The 27,166-nt window shown below is 34.6% G+C and overlaps 1 protein-coding gene across 1 annotated transcript in view; it reads right to left on the bottom strand.

The window, feature by feature from the left end:
• Positions 1-419: 419 nt before the first annotated feature.
• Positions 420-27,166, bottom strand: part of LOC149183137 (cold-responsive protein kinase 1-like) — a 73,295-nt gene continuing 46,548 nt past the window's right edge. Inside the window, exons 2-7 of the mRNA XM_089414844.1 lie at positions 1,709-1,813; positions 1,583-1,608; positions 1,333-1,460; positions 1,023-1,236; positions 686-917; positions 420-582 (exon numbers count right to left, since the gene is read on the bottom strand). Coding sequence (XP_089270970.1) covers positions 420-582; positions 686-917; positions 1,023-1,236; positions 1,333-1,460; positions 1,583-1,608; positions 1,709-1,813 — 868 coding nt within the window. The remainder of the gene's footprint in view (positions 583-685; positions 918-1,022; positions 1,237-1,332; positions 1,461-1,582; positions 1,609-1,708; positions 1,814-27,166) is intronic.

The following is a 27,166-nucleotide window of genomic DNA, read 5'->3' as shown; positions in this document are numbered from 1 at the left end:
TGCCTCTTAATAACCCACACATCATAATCTTTTCCTGTAAATAATAAAAATTATAACTAAAAATTTGATAAAATAATCTTTAAAACAACTCCACTTCAAATAATAATAAACTCCCTTTTGTTTTTAATTTTTTTTTATAAAATCCTTTTATAAACCCCAAAATAAAAACAAACACATCAAAACATTTATAAAACCGTTTTATAAACATCCTTAAAAAGACCCCAAAAAAAACACACTTTATAAAGACCTTTTACAAGCATCCTTACAAAAAAAACCAACAAAAAAAAAAAATTTATAAAAACCTTTTATAAACATCCTTTTAGAAAAAAAACTTTAATTGAATAATGAACTATTTTTACTCGATGTGGGCCGTTACTCTTCACGTGTATGGCGATTTGAATATTTCATACCAAACACGCTTAACAAAACAAAACAGAGACAAGAAGCTGAAGAGGGGCGGGCAGTCTTGCCTCCAAGCACTTTCTCCCACTCACGATCTCAAGACCTACGATCCCATAACTGTAAACGTCAGCTTTTTCCGTTAATTGCCCATGAACGGCGTATTCGGGTGCAGTATAGCCTCTGTTTTATACCAAATTCGTGAAAGCTAGAAAAAATTAATGTCCGGACTCGACAGCTTATAAAGTCTTTCAAAAACAGCTAATAAATGAATTGTTGTACTTACATTGTTCCTCCGACTCTGGTAGATACGTGCGTTTGGCTTTCCGGGAAGAATCTAGCCAATCCAAAATCTGCAATTTTTGGATGAAATCTGTCATCCAGAAGTATATTTGCACATTTGATATCTCTATGTATAATGCGAACGTCGGAATCTCCGTGCAGGGATGCAAGGCCTCGTGCTGTGCCCACTATAATGTTTAAACGGTTTTCCCAGCTCAAAGGATTTCGTATCTCGCCTGCGGACCTCCAGCAATAGTATTCTAAAGCTTCAGTACAAGTTACATGATTTCTAAAACCAACATGAATTGTGAAAAACAATCGCATTAGTAAGAACAACGTACCGAACAAATGTTTCTCAAGACTGTTATTTGACATAAATTCGTAAACCAGCAAGCGTTTGTACCCTCGCCTGCAACAGCCGAGTAAACGAACAAGATTACGGTGACGGACGCTGCTGATGAGCTTCACTTCCGTCAGAAATTTCTCAGCAGCTTGAGTAGTCTGCTTTCCGTTCAGTTTCTTCACGGCAACATCCCTCCCATCCGGAAGTCTTCCCTGCTGATCATCAAACAACTTATTACAATTACTCGGCAAAGCTTAAAGGTACCACATAATTGAACAAAGCCATCAAAACCACGAATATTATTATACCTTATAAACTTCTCCGAATCCTCCTTTGCCAAGCATGTTGTTCCGATCAAAGTTTCCAGTCGAGTCTGTGAGAACCTTGTAATCAAAATAGACTTCCCCGAAATTTCCCCTTGCATTTATATTCTTATCTGTGGACAGAATCACACCAACAATTTTCTTCATAACAATTTAATCGGACGAAGTTACAAAAAAATAAATAAGATACAGCGCAATTCAGCATGGGAGCTATAATGCAATCATTTATAATGACCTGTTCTAACAGAGCTTTTCCATTGCCTAACACATCGACCGAACAGGAAGCAGAGCATCACAAATAGAGCTGTGGAACCGATGATGCTTCCCAACAATATAACCATTTTTCTCGATGTCGTTTTACCGGAGGGGTGCGTCGAATTGTGCGGTAACGGTGTCAAAGGGTGTGGCAAATTCGTCGATCTGGGTGGCATTGTGGGCGACCCATGCGGTGACATTGTGGGCGACCCTGTGATTAAAACGAAAATATGAATGAACAAAACATTTATAATAAAATGTTCTGAAGTCTGGTTATCTGTAAAAACAAATAATTTGAGTAGCACATAGAACAACACCACGTCGAGACCTCGACCTTCACAAGTTCACACTGACGAATACAGTTGTGTAATATAGCCCGCTCTTCTTTCAGTTACAGTTCGTAATTACTACGCATTACGGAGGTGTAACACTGAGCAAGAACATATAAGGAATCATTAGTGGAGCCAACGGTACAACTTTATTTGCAGAAAAGTGGGTTATGACTTTCGCGTAAAGGACTGGCCTCTTTGGGAGAATATCATCTGGATTCTGGATCGTTGTCATTTGTTTAGAAACAGTATGGAGAAGAAAACTAAGCACACGGATCCTGAACATAAAAGCTTGAAATCTCATAGGTGAGGAAACAACCTTCCAGAAAAATTCGAAGACCAATAGATGGGCGACAATATGCTTTCACTTTTCTCGCGGCTCACCGCTTTTTTGAAGCATTTTGAGCGTTAGACGGCCGCGAAAAGCGCGCATTAGACGGCTGTGAAAGATCCTTCCACTCTTTTAATGTATAATTTTTTTACAGACAAAGTTTCAATTTTACATATTAAGTTTTTAAAAATGGTTAATTTAAATTATTTAAAAAAAATAAAATATTAAATACAATTATGCCATAAATATTTTTAATAAAAAACGTTAACACCATTATAATTTTAAATTAATAATATCGCTTTACTAGTTTTTTCGTCTTAAATTTAACCTTAAATTCAATTATGACTATCCTAAAAAAAAATTCGAACTTTCCCAATATTCTTTTAGATTTTAACAACCATTTCAGTTAATCATGCACTTATCTCAAAGGTTGTTAGATATTTCTATCCAATATTTTTAGTTAATAATTAATGCACTTACCTCAAAGGCTATTAGAAATTTCTATCCAATATTTCCATCCAAATCAAAAAGAAAATCCTCTATAACGGAGTGGTTTTCTTTTTTCAACCAATTAGTTAAATATAAATAAAATCAATCCCAATTTATTTTCACAAGTAATTTTAATCTTCAACCTCTTCAAGTGAGATTTAAATTCTCACATTGTCTCATAAATAACTACATTTTTATGCCTCTTTCGATAAGATTTAAATTAATAATCTTATTTAGAATAAATAAACACCATACAAACAAGCAAGCTTATCAATACTTCAAAATTTAGAACTCTACCATCACCTACAACTCTAAAACCAAAGTCGAAGTTTATAACACCACCCCATTAGGTCTCCAAGCTGCAGAATTTAGAATTCTACCATCACCTACAACTCCAAAGCCAATGTTGAAGTTTATAACACCACCGGATCAGGTCTTAATAAAGGCTAAGTTTAAGCATTCACTATGATTTGTTCGCACCGAGAATTGGACAATCACCCCCTCAGAAAGATTACCGCTATGATGCTTTACTGGTTGTTTTCACTATTGTCATAATAAAGTGTTAGGTGTGGGAGAGCATGTTGATTATGGGGGATGGTAATGTAATATTTGGCTAGCTAGCCGAGTAGTACCCAACTCTTTTGTCTCATCGTTCTTTCCCTTTGGTCAAGCTGCTAAAGTGAATTAAAAATGAGCTGAAGTTTATAACACTACCCCATCTGGTCTCCAAGTTGCAGGTCGTTCTTGCAGGGCACTTCACATGCAGTATCCATGGAGAGTACGCAACGAAATAACCCCTTCAATCAATAAATGACCTAGTCTATATGGTTGAAGCCTCTTTGAAAAAGCCGAAAATATTTGTTTTATTTATAAAATGATGTTTTAACTAGCATTTGCACCTAATGTTGCAAAGGAAACACCGTAAGGCATAGAGTGTGGAAGAATGTTGAAATGTGAATGGGCATTTTTGAAGAATAAGTGGAGAGTGACAATTTAGGAATAATATAATCATATTATATTGTGAAGTATTGATGAAACCATGCTCAAAACAGTACAAATATTAGCCCATAGGTCCTCATTCCCTTATTAGCCCATATGTCGTCATTGCCTTTGATCCTTGGTTAAACATTCCCATAAAAGCCTTCATACATTTTAGAATCATCATTCAAATGAATATAATGTAGAGGAAAAGAGCTATAGAGGTTGGGCCAATATCATCATACATAGAACTATTAAGTTATTCCAATCATCGAAAGGCCAACTCTTGAAACCAAGCAAAGGAATATGCAGTACATTGGAAAACTCAGAAAGAAATAAATAAGCCCTAACATGAGGATATAAAGTCTAAAAAAGTGATAGATGAGGAAATCCTAAACTCCAAAATGATAGCAACCATGTCTGTCTACTCTTTGTCTCATATAAAGTCTATTTGAGCATCCAGTTTGGCTATAGCTGCTCACTATGTTTGAATGTTCGATGCTTAGATGCTAACAAATTTGTAAATGTGACTTGTAGATGCTCAGATGCAAACATATTTGTAAGTGGCTTGGATATTGTTTACTTTAATGCAAAATGTAAAAAATTGGAAGAAAGCAACTTATTGTTTGTCCGTTCAATGTACAATGTGTTTTTTGTGATGTGGTTTTGCTCCAACTGATATCCAAGCTCATGATTTTTTTTACCCTTGTAGTATGCAATCCTTCTTATGCTTCTCTCATTGCCTTTTGGTTTTCTTAGAAATAAATTGTCAATAATCGTTGTATTGATACAACAGTTGGGGCATAGTTACTATTTAATTATATAAAAATGAAAATGCATATGGTGAAGTGTAGCTAGATAGCATAAAAAAGGACTGATTTAAGGTTGCTAACAGGAAATGAATGTAACCACTATTCTGGGCAATAAGATTATTTTGTGAAATCACTATAACATCTCAATTGAACCCACCATAACTTCACAGTCCCTTGGTGGACATGGTGCCAATAGTTTACATCTATTTTTATTTTTATAGTCAATTCAACTTTTGCCTTGATTAAGTTCCACATTCAGCATTCCCTTTTTAGAAAATAGAAAATCTGACATCTTATTCTTTATTTATGTTTGTCCAAGGGCTTGGTACAACAAGATAGACTCTTACTTGATTAGCCACAGATTTAACAGAAGCAGCAGAAAACCCACTCTATATGCAAAGGTAAACATAACATGAAAGTAGACACACTCTTTAAAAATTGTTAACGTGATTGTTCCCATTACAAGTTTGATAAGGGGAAGACTTACTCTAGAGATGTGAACTCCATCCTACTGCAATTCCTTCCTTTAAAATCTGTAGCAGTCACTACAAAAATCTGTGTATGTAGAGTGAGATAAAATGTATTCTGAAATGCAAGCCAAGGTGATTGGACAAAGACGTTGATCGCATCTTTCAGGTCTAAAGATAACTAATCTAGAGGACTGCTGTGGATTTATATGCCCTGGACAATCACATGGCCCAGAGAAGATGATTCAGGCAAGGATTAGAAGTGGCAAGGTTCATGAAAGTCTTACTCAACCTTTTAGCTGTTTCGAAGTGGATGGTTTCTCTAGCTCTCTGGTAGCTAGAAGGACAATCAGAGATTATATGTGGACAGTAATGTAACTGAATTTTCCTCCAATGTGTTTCAAGCCAGAGCTCTGGTTAATTGTAGAGGAAGAGTTTTTAACATGCGATAAAAAGCTAGAGTTTGAATGAAATTTACAGTTTATTTCTATAAATTCTATGCAGTATCATCCCATTGATTTTGTATGTATTATGAGTTGTTTACCATTTTCATTTGAAGCCGAGATCAGATGAATCAAAAACATTAAGAAACATCTAACATGTTATGAGTGAATGTGAATATACTACAATGTCTTCACGACATATGTATCTCTCATACTGAAGCAGAGAAGCCAAAGTTTTTGGTAGCTTATACCCTGCATCAATCATACAATGCGATAAAAAAAACAAAAATAACATGATTGCAATAGTCTATATGATTAATGACCAGTGGAATGGAAAGACTAGCAATGGTAATGTGATAGATAATATCGGATTTGAAAAGGAGGAATTTAAAGGAACAATCTTGACACTATAAATGATCCCATTTCATTAAGGTGATTTAGTAACATGATCTCTTTGACACTTGTTAGTTTCATCAAGATTTTCTTATATCAACTGAGGACTGTTCAGAGACTTTGATATTTGTTGAGATCTTAATCTAAACGTATTGTCCTGGAGACGTAGTATGATGATGATTCATCTTTTTGACATGGTATTATTGATCCTTGTGTACTTGTTATCCAATACAATTAATGAAAAATGCTTGAATCTCTTAACATTATTTCCATGTGCACAAATAAAATTTCTACGTATCAAATCCTACAACAGAATCCGCTTACTCACCACAAATTATCCAATACAATTAGTGAAAAATGCTTAACGAAAGCAATGACGTGTTTATAGATTAATCATTAATTTGATGCTGGAATGCTAATGTTATTAACAAAAGCATGTGTTTATAAATTAATCACTAATGTTCTAGTTTAATAACAATCCTATTAACTAAAGCACAATTGCATTTATAAATTAACCACTTATATAACGCTACAATGTTCTTAATGAAAACACAAATGTCTATATAAATTTAAGACTAATTTGATGCTGCAATGCTCTTGATGAAGACACAGATGTCTATATAAATTTACCACTAATTTGAAGATGCAATGCTATTGTCACCACTTATATCATATTGCAAATCGATTATATAAATTTACCATTAATCTGATGACACAATGCTCTTAATGAAGAAAAAAATATCTATATAAATTCACCACTAATTTGATGTTGCTATTGTAACCACTCACATCATACTGCAAGTCAATTTTAATAAAATAGAACAAAGAAGTAAATATCTACATATTTTTACAACAAATCACTAAAACATTTGCATTAACCATAACACATCTAAAAATACACATTTGATAACACCCCTCATTTTGAACCCATATTCGAAATTATATTAAAGCTCAAATTTCATTTTTGTTTTTCATTCATAGATATATGCCTGAAATAGATGATATCTCCAGCGTACAAAAAGTATCTTACCATTGAGGAGGGTACATGCACATCAAAAAATTCCATGACAGACAACAAAAGAGTTTCGAACTTGGGTGTGCTACATCGATTTTCAAAATTTACTATCTTGAAAGACCCATTGATCAAAAATTGATGATAAAACTAAACACCTGAAAACCTCATACCGGCTGAAAACATCAAAAGGCAGTGCTTCTTCAAACTTGGGTGTGCTCCATTAGCTTTCAAGATCTATGTCAAAAGACCCATTTAACAAAAATTGATATAAAACTGAACACCCAAAAACCTCATACCCGCTGAGAATATGAAAGATAGTGCCCTTACTACTCCGAACTGTGGTTGTCCCTTTCACCCTTTAAAGTTTTCATTTCAGCAATGTAATTTTCACAAATCTCTCTAACATCTTTACCTGCTTCAGCAATGATAGCCATCAACTCTGCCATCTTTTTGTCAGCTAGCGATCCTCCATTGGCAGATTTTTCTTTGTTTTAGTGTAGCTAGATAGCATAAAAAAGGACTGATTTAAGGTTGCTAATGGGAAATGAATGTAACCACTATTCTGGCCAATAAGATTATTTTGTGAAATCACTATAACATCTCAATTGAACCCACCATAACTTCACAGTCCCTTGGTGGACATGGTGCCAATAGTTTACATCTATTTTTATTTTTATAGTCAATTCAGCTTTTGCCTTGATTAAGTTCCACATTCAGCATTCCCTTTTTAGAAAATAGAAAATCTGACATCTTATTCTTTTCACTGTATTCATCCCCTATTCCTTCTTTCTGAACTTTGTTTATTGTTCCTGCTATTTCTTCTATTTGTTGTATCTTGATTGATTATAAAGGGAAGAGTGGAAAACATGATGAATGGTTGGTTGATGAGAGTCTAATAACATCATCATCAATGGATAAGGAATAAGTGCTTGTAGCATTTTTCTTTTCTGAATCAAAATATAAACAGAAGAATACAAGACAATGCAATGCATATTTGATCCTAACTAAATAAGTTTTTAGTACATATGAAAGTACAACATATTATCTTTCTCACAATTTTTTTGAACATGAAAAAATGTATTACCTTTGCTAAAGTTGCAATAGGGTCTTTACATTTAATTTTTTGATTTCACTAATTGTTTATTGATTCGATGAGCGATTTCAAAACAAAATGGTTCACCCACCTGCATTTCCATTCTTTTCTTTCAGTTGAAATTGATTTGTATTCATCCAGTGAGACAGGGGATCCCCTGGATCTGCCTGTTCACTCCTCATAGATATATATATATATATATATATATATATATTTGTTTCGATATGTATTTTTGTTCTTTGGACGTTGAGATCTCTTTAAACCATCATTTTCTTGATAGATACTAATAATTTAATCTTCTTTCTGTCTACTCTTTGTCTCATATAAAGTCTATTTGAGCATTCAGTTTGGCTATAGCTGCTCCCTATGTTTGAATGTTCATGTAATGTGAAATATCTAATGGTAAAATGTATGGCTAAGGTGATTGAGAAAGAAGATTGAAAAGACTACTTCCTCAATTTATCCTCTGCACAATGTATTCACCAGGAAAGTTAAAGACTAAGTTTGAGGTTGCTAATGGGAAATGAATGTAACCACTGAGGTTGAGGTTGATAAGGTTGGGCCAATATCATCATACATAGAACTATTAAGTTATTCCAATCATCCAAAGGCCAACTCTTGAAACCAAGCAAAGGAATATGCAGTACATTGGAAAACTCAGAAATAAATAAATAAGCCCTAACATGAGGATATAAAGTCTAAAAAAGTGATAGATGAGGAAATCCTAAACTCCAAAATGACAGCAACCATGGCTTGTCCTGTCAAAAAAGAGCAATGAAATAAATGGAAAAAAAGGTTGGTTGTCTAACCGAGCCTCCATGAAGATTGAAGATTCAGATAAAGTGTACCGAGGGGTTAAGTCACCTTTTCACTTTTGAAAACAGAGCATTGATCCTTGCGTCCAGTTTGTGTATGGGACCATGAAATTGAGCCTTGGCTAAGCTTTTCTCTTTCATGCAAATGTAGATAGGTCTTATTTCTTTAAGCAGTTTGGTGTGTTGCCACAGAGTTCATTGATTTTGTAGCTTTACTTTTGATTTGTAGAGTGTGAAAGAGCACACTGAGTGCAGCATCAAGCTTTGTTTTCCTCTTGGTTAGTCAATGAGTGTTTGGTATAGTTTTAGGAATTTAACTATGAAGGATTTGGAGTACGTTGATCACTTTATGACTCCAATAATGAATGAAGTAAACCAATCAAAAACACATGGTGAAGATATAATTGACTACAAGATTGTTAACCAGAGGCTACCAATCAAATTTGTTGTCATTGAAAATACAAAGAATCTAGCATAGCTTTGCATAAATGAGCTAATGGGATCCCTGCTATGCCCTACGAAAAGTATGAACAGAGATGATGACTCCTTGGAAGAATTCCTTCGAATCACAAGCATATGTCGATAGAGGTAGAAAAAGGAACTACAGTAATGGGGTCGATATAACAGATCCAACTCAGAAAGACATGGGTATTCAAGGTCAAACCAAGGAGATACACCACAAAACAACTCTAGGAGGTTAATAGTTTTTATTCGAAACATAGTATGCAAGGTTCTGTTTCTTGTTGATTGAAAAAGCCAGGGGACATAGGCTCTACATTTTAGAAAGCAATAGCACAACCTATGTATTGGCCAATGTTCATTATGGAATTGAGTATGTTAATCAGTTTATGACTCTGGCAATGAATGCAGAGAACAAACAAGGAACGTATGGTGAATATATAAGTGACCATAAGATTGTTGAGAAGGTTTTGAGGAGGCTGCAAATCAAATTTGATGTTATAGCAATTGTCATTGAAAAGTCAAAGAACCTAGAAGGGCTTTCCAAAGATGAGCTTTTGGGATCCCTGCATGATCACTAGTTCTAAAGGCTGTAACAGAGGTTTGTGAACTAAAGCAAATCTGAGACACTCTTGAGCAACTCATTGAAATTGGATACACTGCATTATTCTTCATTTAAGAACTCTATCCAATTTGATATATATATATATATATATATATGTATATGTATATAGATGTATATGTATATGTATATGTATATGTATACATATACATATACATATACATATACATATACATCTATATATACTAAATCAAATCTGAGACACTCTTGAGCAACTCATTGAAATTGGATACACTGCATTATTCTTCATTTAAGAACTCTATCCAATTTGATATATATATATATATATATATATGTATATGTATATGTATATGTATATGTATATGTATATGTATATGTATACATATACATATACATATACATATACATATACATATACATATATATGTATGTATGTATGTATGTATGTATGTATGTATGTATGTGTATGTGTATGTGTATGTGTATGTATACATATACATATACATATACATATACATATGCATATACGTACATATATATATATATATATATATATATATATATATATATATATATATATATATATATATATATGTATGTATGTATGTATGTATGTATGTATGTATGTATGTATGTGTATGTGTATGTGTATGTGTATGTATACATATACATATACATATGCATATACGTACATATATATATAACATGAATGCAGTAATCTATATGATTAATGACCTGTGTATGTGGACAATAATGTAACTGAATTTTCCTCCAATGTGTTTCAAGCCAGAGCTCTGGTTAATTGTAGAGGAAGAGTTTTTAGCATGCGGTAAACAGCTAGAGTCAGACGAATTATCCAATACAATTAGTGAAAAATGCTTAACGAAAGCAATGACATGTTTATAGATTAATCATTAATTTGATGTTGGAATGCTAATGTTATTAACAAAAGCATGTGTTTATAAATTAATCACTAATGTTCTAGTTTAATAGCAATGCTATTAACTAAAGCACAATTGCATTTATAAATTAACCACTTATATAATGCTGCAATGTTCTTAATGAAAACACAGATGTCTATATAAATTTAAGACTAATTTGATGCTGCAATGCTCTTGATGAAGACACAGATGTCTATATAAATTTACCACTAATTTGAAGATGCAATGCTATTGTCACCACTCAAATCATATTGCAAATTGATTATATAAATTTACCATTAATTTGATGACACAATGCTCTTAATGAAAAAAAAGATATCTATATAAATTCACCACTAATTTGATGCTGCTATTGTAACCACTCAGATCATACTGCAAGTCGATTTTAATAAAACAGAACAAAGAAGGAAATATCTGCATATTGTTACAACAAATCACTAAAACATTTGCATTAACCATAACACATTTAAAAATACACATTTGATAACACCCCTCGTTTTGAACCCATATTCGAAATTATATTAAAGCTCAAATTTCATTTTTGTTTTTCATTCATAGATATATGCCTCGAATAGATGATATCTCCAGCATACAAAAATAATCTTACCATTGAGGAGGGTACATGCACATAAAAAATTCCATGACAGACAGCAAAAGGGTTTCTAACTTGGGTGTGCTACATCGATTTTCAAAATTTACTATCTTGAAAGACCCATTCATCAAAAATTGATGATAAAAATACACCCAAAAACCTCATGCTAGCTGAAAACATCAAAAGGCAGTGCTTCTTCAAACTTGGGTGTGCTCCATTAGCTTTCAAGATCTATGCCAAAAGACCCATTTAACAAAAATTGATATAAAACTGAACACCCAAAAACCTCATACCATCAAGATTTTCTTATATCAACTAAGGAAACATTTCAATTATTTATGTTTGTTCAAGGGCTTGATACAACAATATAGACTCTTATTCGAAATTATATTAAAGCTCAAATTTCATTTTTGTTTTTCATTCATAGATATATGCCTCGAATAGATGATATCTCCAGCATACAAAAAGTATCTTACCATTGAGGAGGGTACATGCACATCAAAAAATTCCATGACAGATAGCAAAAGAGTTTCGAACTTGGGTGTGCTACATCGATTTTCAAAATTTACTATCTTGAAAGACCCATTGATAAAAAATTGATGATAAAACTAAACACCCAAAAACCTCATACTGGCTGAAAACATCAAAAGGTAGTGCTTCTTCAAACTTGGGTGTGCTCCATTAGCTTTCAAGATCTATGCCAAAAGACCCATTTAACAAAAATTGATATAAAACTGAACACCCAAAAACCTCATACCCGCTGAGAATATGAAAGACAGTGCCCTTACTACTCCGAACTGCAGTTGTCCCTTTCACCCTTTAAAGTTTTCATTTCAGCAATGTAATTTTCACAAATCTCTCTAACATCTTTACCTCCTTTATTGATTCCTATATCGTCGAAATGGATTTGTGATGCAGAGGGCGCCATATTCGGATGGAGGGCAAAACGACCAACTAATCCTCAGGCCCTCCTCCTCCTGCAGAAAAATGGCCTACACGGCCCTCGTGCAGCCAAGAAGAAGGCCCCTCGTGCTCTGCGGGCCTCGTCATCCTCTTGCAATCCTCTGCCCAAACCCTCCTCTGCAGGTCCCCCGCCCTCCTTTGCAGCAATCCTCCGCCTTCGCACTCCTGTGCACCCCCGCCCTCCTCTGCATCAAACGCGGCTATCCGTGTGTAGGACGGACTAGGTGGGTACAGATGGTTTCGTTGATTAGGGTAAACGGTTGGGGAATTAACTAATACATTCAGTTTTTTAAGGTTTTTTTAACGTTTTATAAGATTTTTTATTAAATTAGACAGTTGAAAATGGTTCAATCATCGAACAATAGATCTAACGGCTAAGATTAGGATAGAAAGACATTTGGGGGAGTTCATTTCAGAGGGAAACACCTTACGGCATAATTACCATTCTTCTCTTGACTGTGTGTTAGGACCATTAGAATCGAAAATTGTGAAGTTAAAAGTTGAATTTACCAATTGCCATGTAACACAATCGGGAAACTCGGAGGGCTTTGTCACAAAGTCAAGAATTGATTTTCTAGTCACGAATTAAACACAGGAAAATCAGGATGTGTTCGGGTTTTCACCATGTAATAAAAAAAAGGGGTTTGAATAGGGCCATCCTTAAGTCGATTGCAAATTCCTGGAATATTCTGGAATTAGACGGACATGGGTGCGGTCAATTTTTTTACTGCGCCTATATCCGTCCAATTCTCAAATATTCCAGGCATTTGCAATTGACTTAAGCTCAGGGTTTGAATAGTGTTCCCATACATATATACTTGAACGAATTAAACATAGGAAAATCAGGATTTGTTAGGGTTTTCACCATGTAATCAAGAAAAGGGGTTTGAATAGTGTACCCATACATATATACTTGAAAATTGCCTTTTAAGTGTGCAGTAAATATATTCTGACCATATTTCAAGAACATTTTCTCCATGAATTTTGAACATTGATCATATTTGACACATTTTGTCGGTAAATTTTCAGAACTAAATGCCACTCATCCAACAATAGAAGCTCCTGTAGCAGGGACAAATCCAATCTACTGTTAAAACTATTGATCCAAAAGATTATGTTTGAAAGGCCAATGGCTTAATCTTTGAGGTTTTGATGTTGGAAGTAGACAAAGAAGAATACTAATGATTCGCAAAAATGTGTTTGAGGCAAAGAGGGTTCTCGTGGACCTGCCCTCTCTCAAATCCTACTCAATGTGATGAGAGAGGAATTGGTCATTTATTAACATGGAAGAAAAAATTTACCATCCACATGGTGAAATTTTTATGTGACCTAAAATCATAGCTATCAATTTAGAATTAGTTCGATACAATACTAAAAAAAATTGAATGAAAATTTTTCAATTTGGAAAAAATTGGATAGTATACATCTTAAATATTTAGATATATACTCTTCTTTTTCTCTAATTATGAAGTATTCTAATGATTTTCTTTCTAATTCATTTTAAACTTTGAATAAAAAAAATCACATTTTCTCTTCCTTCCACAAGATTTAAATAATTCCTAATAATTCTAAATAATATAACAACTTTATAATTATAGTTCAACACAACGAAAAAAAATCCACATTTTCTCTTCCCTCCAAAAATTTAAATTTAACCTGTTTTTTAGATTTAAAACTTATTTCTCCAAAATTCTTATCTAATAGATAGATACAAAAATCATTGTTCTAAATTTATTAATTTAGAATTTATCAAAAATAAAAAAATGAAAATTTTACAATTTGAAAATTATTTCTACATAAAGCCATCCCTTCAATTTTTCAAAATAAAAAAGAAAGTGAAAATAAAAAAATAGAAATTTTTCAACTTGAAAATTATTTCTAAATAGATTTATCCCCTCACATAGCCAACTCATACCAATTTGTTTAATATCTAACTAAAAAGTCCAGCACTCCAGTTTAATAGACGTGCTCGAATGGAACATGCCTTATAAAATAGTTCTACGTTACGAGTAATGGACGTGCTCGAATGGACCACCATGGACGAATCGAATAATTTTCTATTCCAATCATATTGAGTAATTTCTTATTTTTTTCACTCGATTCTGTTAAATTTGGTAGCTATGCTTAAAACATGTAAGAGTATTCTATTACTCACAATGTTGTTATGTAAAAGTACATAGAATATTTCTATTAGTAGCAATGGAGGAGCCCAATGTTGGTTAAGGATAACTATGACAATTAGGCAAATGCAAATCTCTATGTGAACTTACAACTCAACAAAGCTAGCTCATAGGGAAATGAAGCATTGGAAAAAATGAACTCTAAAACCCCACCTTAAGTGAAACATAGGGAGTAAATAAAAAAGAAGGAAAACAAAGAATGGTCCCTGCTTAGGTACCCATGGGACAAAAACTACCCCTCCCCCGTGCCCCCCCCCCCCCAAAAAAAAGGGCAAAAACTCCCACCCCCCGACCCAAAAAAAAAGAAAGGAGAGAAAGAAGACAATCGTCAAATAAGTATGGAGTTGTATATCCCATAATGATCCATTGGATGGAAATTACAGAGGCCCGCTCCAATTAAGAAGTATGAAATGTTGAAGTACCAATACTCTGAAGATGAGAGCCATGAAACCTTAATGAGATCAGTCAATCTTTGAAGAAAAAATTTTGCAAAGCCACAAGGGAGGCAAGTAATGTCAACTTCCCCAAAAAAACTTCTAATAAAATAGGCGTCGATAAAGAATCAAGACAAAGACTTCAAATAGAAGAAACACCACCAGGGAATAAACAAACAATTAGGATTATAAATATGGAAAACTCATCTCAACCACAGTACCAGAACACGCATGAGGTTCTCTAAACATCGTCACAATCACATTGATCAAGCACAAAAAAATGACATTCATCAACAAAGCAATGAAAACATTATTTATCACCATCTAACTTCCCTCCTAAAACCCACTGTGGAAGGAGAGATAATCAACCGTCTCTTTCTTCAATGAATCTCCCAGCCCCACCCCTCGCCCTAAAACACAAATGAGGGAACAATACAAATAAACAACAAATAAGAGTAACTTTGTATGACTCCACAACAATATGAATTCTACAAATATTGGTTTAAATGATGCCATGACCATTCATGAAACCCATCCACAAATAATCTTGATGGTCAACACTAGTCCACATTTCATTCTCTCACATCTCTTATGTAACGATCTGAATGCAGGACTATTATGTGACCAAGAATGTTAGTGCCCGAATGATTTCCTCTAATCCCGAGGAGGCTGAAATCGGTATTTGGTTATGCGAACTCAAATATAGATGCAACAACACTGTCATTTGTAATGACATTTGGAGCCATATCATTGATCTGTGTATTACATTCAACGGGAAAATTTTCTTCCAGCAACTTAATCTGAATTTCTCTAACAACAAATGACACTTCTTAAGTCCCACCAAAGCTAGATGCAAGTGACGAGGCAGTATTAGAATCATATCCAAGACATGCTCTTGATGTCTGCACTAGACGGTTAATAGGAAGAGTAATTCCTTATCCATTCTTTCCAAGTCCTCTAGTATATCCCATTTTTCTTAGTAATTGAAACCCAATACTAGTAGCATGTTTTTCAAAACTAGTTGTAACAAAAGCTTGTGATGAGTCATGACCATCAACATCAAGTTTTTGACAATCAACATCATGAAGCGTGGAAGAAGGTGAGTATGGTAGCTCAACATCAACTATCTCCATATCAACATTCTGAATGTGACTAAGATCCAGATGTAGTTGATGCTTAGACTCTTGCAACTTTTGAATAATCTAATCCTTCTTAATCAACTATTGATATAATGAATCATAATTGTGTTTCAAAAATTGATATTGTTCCAAAGTTTGGAGTCGTTTCTTCAAATTTTCATTTTCTATGTCAGAAAAAGACTCAACTTCCTCCTCCAAGTCATCGAGGAGGTTAATCTTCTCCTGAAATTTATCTGCAAGCATAAATACGTTCCTATGGTTGATTCTCAGCTATTGAATTTTGTAATCTATTCTTCAATGTCACATTCTCTGTTTGCAACAGTACTATGACTCACCGTAATTGAATGACCTTATTATGAAGTTGATTTAAGTAGGAGCCTAATTCCAATTATTAGAGTCTCAATCTATTATACACTAACAGATCTATTTTTCTACTGTTTAAAAAAAACTTGCTGACCTTCTTACATAGATTTAAACATTTAACATCTTATCACTTTATCATAAGCAACATAAATTAAGGTGAGCATTCCATTGATATCAACTTAGCAAGAGTGGTCCATGGAAAATACCTGTTCCGGCGGTTGATGATGATACCTTTGACTTATAGCTCCTGCTGAACGCTCCTTCTCACCGACCCAACCGGATTTACCTCCCAGCCAACTAGGAAATAAATTCCTAGCCCAGGAAACCTCCACAGGTTCCCTAGCCCTCCGTGCCCAAGTCCAACCAGATATAGTGTGTCCTCAAGAAGAATGTGCAAAACTAGATAATGATACTTTACTCCTCTCAAACCCAAGAAACCTCCACAGGTTTTCAAGGTCTCCCAAAATCATAACAAGGCCAAACAATCACAACCAACCCCCACAATCATAAGCAAGACTCCAACCCCCCCCCCGCCCCCCTTTCTTCCTTCCCCCTTCCCTTTTTATACCCTCTTTCCTCAACCACCTCTCATTAATGTCATTAACTTCTCATCAATCCTTAGTTGACTTCTCTTCTCCCAAGTAAGCTAGGAGTACATTTGGAATTGTGACATGAATATAAAATTGAGAATTTAATGGGAAAGGATCATGTCTTCTCCCAAGTAAATCTGAAAAGTACATTTGGGAATGTGAATTGTAATTACATGGAGAGGACCATGTCTTCTCCTTAGTAAATGTGAGGGTACATTGGGGAATGTGAAATGAATAAATATATATTGATGATAAGATGGAGAGGACTATGTCTTCTCCCAAGTAAATGTGAGGGTACATTGGGGAATGTGAAATGTACTTACATGGAGAGGACCATGTCTTCTCCTTAGTAAATGTGAGGGTACATTGGGGAATGTGAAATGAATAAATATATATTGATGATAAGATGGAGAGGACTATGTCTTCTCCCAAGTAAATGTGAGTGTACATTGGGGAATGTGAAATGAATACATATATTATGAAATAATGGAAGGAGACCATATCCTACATAATATTCAATTTGAGAAGGTAAGTGGGGAATTTGAATAATGGAAATCATAAATTTATATTAGACCAATATTTCTCAATATTTTCAGATAATGTAAATATTAACAAAATTTGTAGGATAAGATTTAAGTGGGGCATTACATACACCCCTCCTTCAGAAAACTTCGTCCCGAAGTTAGAATGAAAAGATACAAGGAGTTTGAAAGCATAGCAAACCAGAGAGAGTTATAGCATTAAAATTCGATAAGTCAGACAATGACATTACTTCCCATCAAGAGTCTCCAACTGATCTATATCTTCCTATCCACCCTGGCCTACTTCCGTTCCCACCCTATCCGTCCTCTGCTGCTCTATTAGTGGCAACGGCCATACTAACCACCAATAAAACCGACATGGTGGAAGCGTCGAATACCTCGACCGAACTTTCCCCAGCAGGCATCTGGCAATCGTCATCACACGTCTAGGGGGAGCGTTCAGCTGTCCTCCCCACGATTCCAGGTTTCGGAGGATACACGGTGGGAAACACCTCCACCCCTCCTTCAGAGCACAGACCACACTACAGAGCTGGTTGGACTTGTCATCGAATAATCCAGTCAGGTCATCTTGCCACCTGTCATTTGCATTTTACTCATGTCATAAGAGTGCATATCAAGTAGATACCAAATGTAATAGAACAATGTACATCATACCTTTCCTCATTGGTCGTCTCGACCTCCCCCAATGGAATGTTAGATCTTGGTTATCATACGGTTCTTTCCAATCTGTAGTTTAGTTCTCATCCATGCATATATATAACCACAAAATAGATATAGATACATGATCTTAAACACCATGTTTATCAAACCCAGTGTCCACGTGTCAATTTTTGTTGTTCATACTGGAATTAAATCTTACATCAGATAAATCATAATTTCACTAAGTCATTGATTAGATAAATCATATATATATATAAGCCTATATGATGCAATAATAACTCTGACAAGTCATGCACTAAATAAATTGTAACCAAGTAAGTCATACATTTGGTCATACATCCAACATTTCCATCATCAATACCAAATCCATCAATTGATTTTCATGTGTCCAACCAGATGTATATAATGTTCATAAATAACAACATGGAACTGCAAAAGAGAACCTTAACATAGGTGGCTATCTATGTTAAAATGGGCATCATAAACGCTCATGTGACATCCTTGTGGAACCCCTCAATAACAATTAGAGTTGAAACAGATTCAACTGTCCATCATGGAAAATAGCATTTGGACCCGTATATGCTATAAGGTGGTACCAAAACCAAAATAATAGCAAGCAACAGATTAGTGCACTATCAATTCCACTAGGAGGTGCTAGTATAAGTTTTATGCATATAATTCCTTTAAAACCTTAGTGAATATAAAAGTCCCGCTCTTCCAATTTGATGGGTTTTTTTTTTTTTTCATCTTCCAACCCATTTAGTTAATCTTGAAAATAAAAGACTCCAAACTTCAGAAACTGTTTCCCAACATGATTTTCATACTTTATTTTTTTTGTAAATTGAGAGGAATGTCCTCTAAATGTCAAAAGGTTCAAATTTATTATATATTTAATCATTGTTTACTAGTACTAAAACAATCTCATGATATATATTGCAGCGCACAATATGACCAGACAAATGAGAAATAATTAAATGAACGGAATAATTGCCTTTGCCCTGTTGCTATTAGTATTTCCCCTCTAAATGGCATCGCATTTCTAAAGATGCCTACTCCTTTCATAAGTGGCCAGTGACCACAAAAGTTGCAAAGAAATTTGAGGGTCCTTTTATCCAAAACTAGAGACACATTATTTTTCACGACATTTTTATTCAACACTAGAATAAGGGTAAAAGTGTATCCTAATATTTTCACTAGTCTTTTATTGAATAAATAAGCTTCCATTCTAAAATCCCAAATTCTCTACGAATTGATCTTCTCATTTAATTTAAGATCATTAAAAACAACTGTCAGAGTAAGCCTTACACAAGCCCATGGTATTCAATCTATATTTTCACTAGAAAATTCTACCCCACTAGACCATCTTTGTCAGGCCTCCATCTGTTATGCACCATGCAATAATTGTTGGCATCCTCTTTTCCTCAACCTTAGGTTACATCATGTCAGCCCATTTTTCTTTGGATTGTTTGCTTGCTGGTTTTATTGTTTTTCCCTGTTACCTGTACCTATTCATTATTAACTAATTTCTTGATTACTTTCTAGATTTCTTTGTCTTAGTAAACAAACAACATGACAAAGCATACTTAGTTACAAGACTATGCTTAATATGTATGGATTAGAAGCAACCATTACATTGAATCTCACCATGCTAGATTGATGCATTCTAGTGAAAATCGATTTTTGGAGAAGTTCAATTCAATTAAGAACACTTTAACCAATTAACCATGCCTTAAAAGAACTATCAAATGGTAAGGATAGTACTGGATCACTTAGGGAAAACTCTTGGCATGTTTTGGGCTTCGTAGTAACTCAAACCACTCTATACTATATCCCTATGTTTAAAGTAGAGGGTATTTAAATGACACATGCTAGTCAACAGAAGTCATGAGCATTACAACCATAAACTAAATTTCTATAATTAGGTCTTCGTTGTGACATCGTCACTATATTGCAGATCTGGTGTCTCCATTTATAGTTTCCAAGAAGCTTAACAACCTCATCTACTTATAGGTTCCAAGAAGCTTAACAACCTCATCTGCTTATTTCTATAATCATTCATCTATAGAAAGCATGCAATGCTTAAAATTTGTACAAAGATAAAGCTTATAATGGCCTTGGTGGGCTTAATGGTTAAGAACATGTATTCCCTTGTAAGAGGTCATAGATTCAAATCTAGCGGGAAGTAGAAAAGGTAAACCTCTACAGACTTTAGTGGTCAAATCACAGCAAGGAGGTGGATCGCTTGTCCCATAAACAAGGGGTCTCATAAACCAATTTCATGTCTGGCTTGGCCATGACCTATTATTATTATTATTATTATTATTCAAAGGGAGACTCTAGCTCTATTTGTAAAATTTATTTGACGCATGCATAACATCAACATAGAACCAACTTGTAGTAGAAGTATGTTGAAGATCTGTTTTAATATAAAGCCTCTTTCTCACTTTTGAAGCCATGAAGGTACGAGGGAAACAATCTTCAAATGTAATGACGCTGGGATAATCACAAAGGACTCCTAGCTTCCTTGGAGATGAGCCTAAGCGCGTTGGGTCAACAAGTCATGTTATATATGGTTGCCTTTAAATGTAAAGAAGCTGGAAAAAATATGAAAGATTCCCTAACTTCTTTGAAGATTGGCCTTAGACGATTGGGTCAATATAACATACCATATACAGGAGACTCCTTGGATCCGAAGATGTGTCCAAGCCTAGGTGATATCCCTTAACTGTAGTCGTCTTAGTCTAGCCAACAAAAGACCAAATTATTTTCATGACATGAAGACAGTTAATCACTTGAAGATGGTTGTTTGGAGAACAACTTGAAGATAAATATAATCTTGTAAGGATATTGTCACCGTGCAAGAACTGTCAAATGATGAGATTAATTAACTGGAAGACAACTGCTCCCATGGTGATGGAGGTTTGAACTAGAATTTGTCAAAACAATCAATAAAAATCAATAATATTCAAAATTGCAAGAATGCGAGCTAGCTCCTATAGATAGCAACACTTAACAGAGTCCAGTAGAAATTTAACTACTTTTAGCTCCAGTTTCCTTAGACCTAGAAAATCATAACTTGCTACTAGATTCTTAAGTGATAATATATGACTGGAAATGCTAGAAAGTCTTCTTCCCTAAACATCAAATCCAAGTTGTTTAATGGCTGCAAACCCCTGAACCCTTCCTAATATACCAACTCTGCCAGCTGCCCATTGACTTCCTTTTTTTTTAATCTTAAAAATTTATTTCAGGACTGAATTTATTCTTATTTAAAGATGTTTGAGAGGTCTTTTGTTTTTCAAATCATTTTTTTTTTCTAAGAGGGAATGCCCATGTCTTCTCTAGGGTTCCATTAGTGCCTTCTAGTGTTGGACTACTAATAATCATGGTTCTTTATTAGTGGAATCTTCAAATTTACTAGATAAAACATTTACTGATGATAGTCATCTGAGCTTGAAACATAGGTTTCTGGATAGACCTAAGACAGTGACAATCATTAATATGGTTAAACCCTTTAGATATCCATGGCTCCAACATTCTCCAAATTTATCTATGTATCCTATCTTTTCTAGAGGATTTGCAGGTTTTCATGGAAATACATACTGTGTGTTATCAGTGCTTCAGGATATTAGACGTGATCAAGAATATTCAAATTGTTATTCCTTGAACCATGTGACATTAAATATCTGGATGAAACTAGATCCTCTCCATTGACCCAATCATGATGAAGGACATCTAATTATTTGATTGAAATTGTACAAGATTTCTCTTCCACATATGAAGAAAAATCTGTTTGCGTCAACTTCCAATGTCACTCCTTTAAAGCAATCATGCATGGCTACACATTCAACTCAAGTGCATGGCTACACATTCAACTTAAGTAAAAGGCATTATGTCTGAATTCTTGTCAACATAGTTGTGAGACCTTGGGTATTCCATCAAAGAACCCTAAGAAGAGATACTAAAGAGGTGATCGCTATAATTCCACCATCAAGTTTCACTTGTTTCGTAAGTGGAATTGTTATGCCCATAGAAAGAGTGGTCATCATCTATTGCTACCCTTGCTTTCCAATCAAGTACCAAATCAAGGATTTCTTTATCAATGTAATTTGTAATGTTTGTAACGTCTTAATCAACAAGGTCAATTTCAGCAACAATTTTGCAAGCAAAACTCATGGTTGTATCCTCTTCCACATAAAAAAAGAAATATATATATCTATATATATATATATATATATATATATATATATATATATATGCTAGTTGATAGAAGTAGAAAAGATAAATAGTCTTAAAATGCAATGTGCTAGTCGGGTTAGGATTTAAGATCTGCTGACAGGTCCATGGTTTACCAGTGCAATATAAAATTCATCACCTTCTGTGCCCATAATTCATATTTTAATAACATTGTGTTATGTTCTCCCTTCTTGCCTTCATTGGTAACCTCATCACAGATGTAGTACTTGTAAGATCATTCCCTTTCTATTCCATGCTCTTTAAAATTAATGATATTCTGAAATTCTACAGAACTTCTCATTCTTTCTTCATAAGTAGCTCGGCTAATGAATAAAAATGAAGTTATCTCCATCTGGTAGAATTTTTTTTTGTAGGTCATAATACTTGAAATCATCAACTATTACTACTAGGAAACAGATTTCATCTGCAGACAATTTGCATGACTGATGTCCAACAACATTCATTGATTCAGGTCCTTTGCACTAACTAATTTATCTGGCCCTATGCCAAAAGAGCTTGGAAATCTTCATGAATTGATTTCATTGTAATATCTGTTTCTCTCTCTGCACACATGCATTGCACAAATATCAAATTAAGTACTAAATCAGAAAGGAAACGAATTGCCAGCCTAATTTGTTCCCATTTTCCTGCTTTCCCTTCTGCATGAAATGCATATATTCTTTATCTCCTGAGTGTAAGAAGATATTACTATGAGTTCAGTTAATTGTAGTCCACCAACTTCATTCAATCTGTGGGTACTCAAGAAACAAGCCCCAAGGTGCTAGGACAAACCAGGTCAAGTGATCAATGTAAACATCACGATGTCTAGGAGCATGTCACATCATCAATAATACACCATAGCATCAAAGCTCATCACATGAGCCATCTATCCACATCAACATGGAGGAACCACCAAAGCATCAACATCATCAAACACACTTCTCCAATCAAGCACACGTATATGTCCCTAGGCCACCCAAAGCTTTATCATCCTGTAAACCTGCTTTGTGATCAAAATCAGTAGTGTGTGTGTGATCAAAATAACAAGCAAAGCTTCATTCAAAATGAGGGGTAAGAGTGGACTATGGAACATGAATGGCAAGAGAAACCAAGGAGCACTACTAGACCATCTTAGAAGCATCTGGGGAGTGCCATGGGATCATTTCAAGAGCGTAAAAGAAGCACCACGTGAGCATATGAGTTCTGGGATCGGCTGGCTGCAGGGAATTGTTTTTTTTTTTTTTCAGAGGAAAAAAAGGAAAATGGGTGCAAGCTAGCCAGACAATAGGTAAGTAATAGTCCAATATGGTACCAAATGGATTATTATCGAGAAAATACGGCAAATTGTAGATGATATAAATGGAACACCCGAGAAAAATGAAAGCCAAAAAAAGTTACACAATGTGTTATTAGACTGCTTCCTGTGGAAACATCTTCTATACCTCTTGATTTTCCCTTTTCTTTTCTTCACAAATCTTTAGGCTACGAGCTCTGTAGCGAATACAAAACTCTATTAGAAGCTAGAATTGCCTCTCAATTGGAGAACGCAACCATTCATTACTTTTTGTTGCCAATGTCAAATACATAAAATGGATCTGGTTTTGATGCTGAGGTAGAAAGTATGAAGTGAATAGTTTCCACTTTCATGCATTAGCAATCTGTCAAACTTGAGGATTGTGATCTAAAGAATATAAGCAACAACTCATAGTTTTCATAATTCTTTTATTATGGGAAACCTCTAGGATGTATATCTTGCTCGGATCTTGCTAAGGATGCTAGATTAAATCCAAGAAAATTCGGAGAACTTGTTGGTTCTTTTCATCTTCTTGGATCAACATTTCAAACTAGAAATTCTGCAGTAGGCTTCTTTGACATTCTCTTAATATCTTTAAGCAGTGAACTTATGTTAATTGCCTTTAATGTCTGTTCTATTTAAGATCGCTCTAAACCCCTCTAAGTGCCATGGAGCTAAAATTTTTGCTGTCTTCCAAATAATGTAGTATTTTACTCAATTGACTCTGGGTGCTCTTCGTATATGCTTGAAAGAGATTACCTCCAAAGCATGAAATAATTCTTTTGTATACATTCATGGTTTAAACTTTATCCTTGTGCTGTCAGACACTCATTGACTTCGAAATTTTAAACCAGGTCTTTATGAGAGACCAATCCACCTAATTAGAGTCCGAAAGGATAAAATGAATGGAGTCTAACATCAAACTTTTGTTGTATCAAAACACGCCATAAGCATTATGAGATCCACAAAAGTAATCCTTCATGGAAACTGAATATTTGTAACATAGATACCTTGAATGAAACCATTTCTTGGTGTTTTGAACAACCTGGTTTGTTTTTTTTTCTGTAGATATATAGTTTGTTGACATGCAACTCTTAGTTTTTGCTTTTTTTTTGAAAAACTGTATGTGTTAACTTCAAATGTCAAATCAGTGCATCATGGAGCAGAAAAATTACATCTCAAGGACAATAGGGGTTCTCAGAAAATTGGCAGAACTTAATTATGAGGTTTTCTGTCCAGTTTGAAATTTGATCGCTTATGTAATATGAGTTTCTTTCACATTTAAACATCAAAATATTTCAAAACAACCTTTATTCTGCAATGTGGGTTTCCTCAACATTTAAAAAGAATATTGGGTCAAAAGAGTGGAAATTTTTAAATGCTTCCACTATTGAGTGGCATGGGATTCTAAAAGGATTTTTAAAATGTTATTTAATTGAAATCATGAAGGTTAGAAGTTGATTGATGTTGAAGAAGTGAGTGGTATATCAGGTTTCATATTTCTCTAGTCTGCCGGGGAAATTGGTTAGGAACTATAAATGAAAATATATTTGATATTTCCATCTTGAGTTTCATAAGTAAGACTACAAGTCATACGTTAACCGAAACAAGGATCCATAGGCACCACAAAAGCTAGATTTCCTTCTCCCAACCCAGCTGAAACCACAATGGGTGAATGAATGGCAGCTTAATAGACAAATAAAACTTTCTCAGTATATTCAGAAACTGAAAAATAATTCCACTCTGCGATTTTTTTGCATCTGAAACACTTGATCTGAGTCTTTCAGATCTGTATTGAGTAGGAATGCCTCAGAAGTTCCTTGATTTTGGAGGTATTAAAGAGAGAATTCAAGTTTAATTTGCTGAATTAGGAAGTTTTTTGTAACAGTTGGCAGGCTAGAGTATCCCTTGTTCAATTTAGAATCCAAGAAGAGAAAAAAAAAGGGAAAAAATTCTCTTTTAATATAATGTTGTCTGAACCAGTATCTCCAATATGGACATTTCATTTCAAATTATTTTTTTTTCAATCGGGTTTTTGAATGGAAGGTACCACAGGGAGATCGAGGAGGCATTCCCAATCTCGATCCATGGAAGTACATGTGTCTGCTTTCAATGGAAGGTACCACAGGGAGATCGAGGAGGTATTCACAATCTCGATCCATGGAAGTACATGTGCCTGCTTTGACTGTATTTGTAAAAGGTTTATTTGAGTCGGAGGATTTTGATATGGATGATACCCCTTCTTCGCAGCCTAAAAATTCATAGACACAGGCTCTGGAAATAGATGCTTGGCCAGACAGGCTTCCAGACATGCAATCCGAGAGCAAGAGATCGAAGCAAGAAGATGATTGCCATTCTATGGACTCTGTAGGTCTTTATCAGTGAGGGTTCAATATTGATTTATGTTTATTTCCTAGAGAAAGACACAAAATACAAGAATTCTACAAGTATTTATGTATGTTATCGAATATATATGGATTTGATGGTTGATTGGATATCCTGCCTAACAATGCTTTTGGGAAGATGTTGAACTTGTGATAGAGATGTTTGCCAAGCGGTTATTAGTGGAGGACATGTATGGAGGAAACAAGGGTGTCTCTTCAGCTACGGCCTTGTCTAATGCTATTATCAATCTTTCAGGTATGAAACCCCTCAGATACATAGCATAGAAGACTCTTATTTAGATTTGGGACAAATTAAAATGTTGCAATGATAGCGCTGTTGTTGGGCATTCATGGAATTTCATGAAAAATCTCTATTTGTGAAGTAAACAGACTGATCCATCCATTGAACGCAGCCTCCACTTTCGATGAGCTATGGTAATTGGAGCCCCTGTCCGCTGAAAGGAAAGCTAAGTGGCGCAAGAAAATCAGTTGGTTTCTCTCTGTGGTTGATCACATTGTTGAGTTCATTCCATCTTACCATAGCTCTGCAGATGGATCTATGATAGAGGCATTATTTCTAATAATAAATGTTTATATTTCATCTTACTTTGAAAGTAATTCACTGGTGGAATTGTCTATGAACATCCGCTACATACATTGTTATAGGTCTCAGTTCCCAACAACTATGTATCCTGATGCTACATTGTCTGTAGGAGCACGCATTTGATACCTGGCCTTAAGATATTTTGACATTTTGACATTCTAATTTTTTGGATTTTCAACTATTTAGTAAGCAATTTGATTATGGAACAACTATTATGGCACAGGTCCCGGTTTCGACCCTTCGGACTGCGTACCTCAAACAAACATTCCGTCAAATTTACACTCATAATCACCATTTCAACGAATAATTTATAGGCCAAAACCTCATTTAAACCCTTCGGACTGCGTACCTCAAACAAACATTCCGTCAAATTTACACTCATAATCACCATTTCAACGAATAATTTACAGGCCAAAACCTCATTTAAACAATGTA

Source organism: Pinus tabuliformis, chromosome 3_2 (assembly GCF_031772625.1).
Source record: "Pinus tabuliformis cultivar Carrire ecotype Pingquan chromosome 3_2, CPIR1, whole genome shotgun sequence".
Lineage (NCBI taxonomy): Eukaryota > Viridiplantae > Streptophyta > Pinopsida > Pinales > Pinaceae > Pinus > Pinus tabuliformis.
The sequence above is the reverse complement of the archived record's forward strand: the minus strand, read 5'-3'. Positions and strand labels throughout refer to the sequence as shown.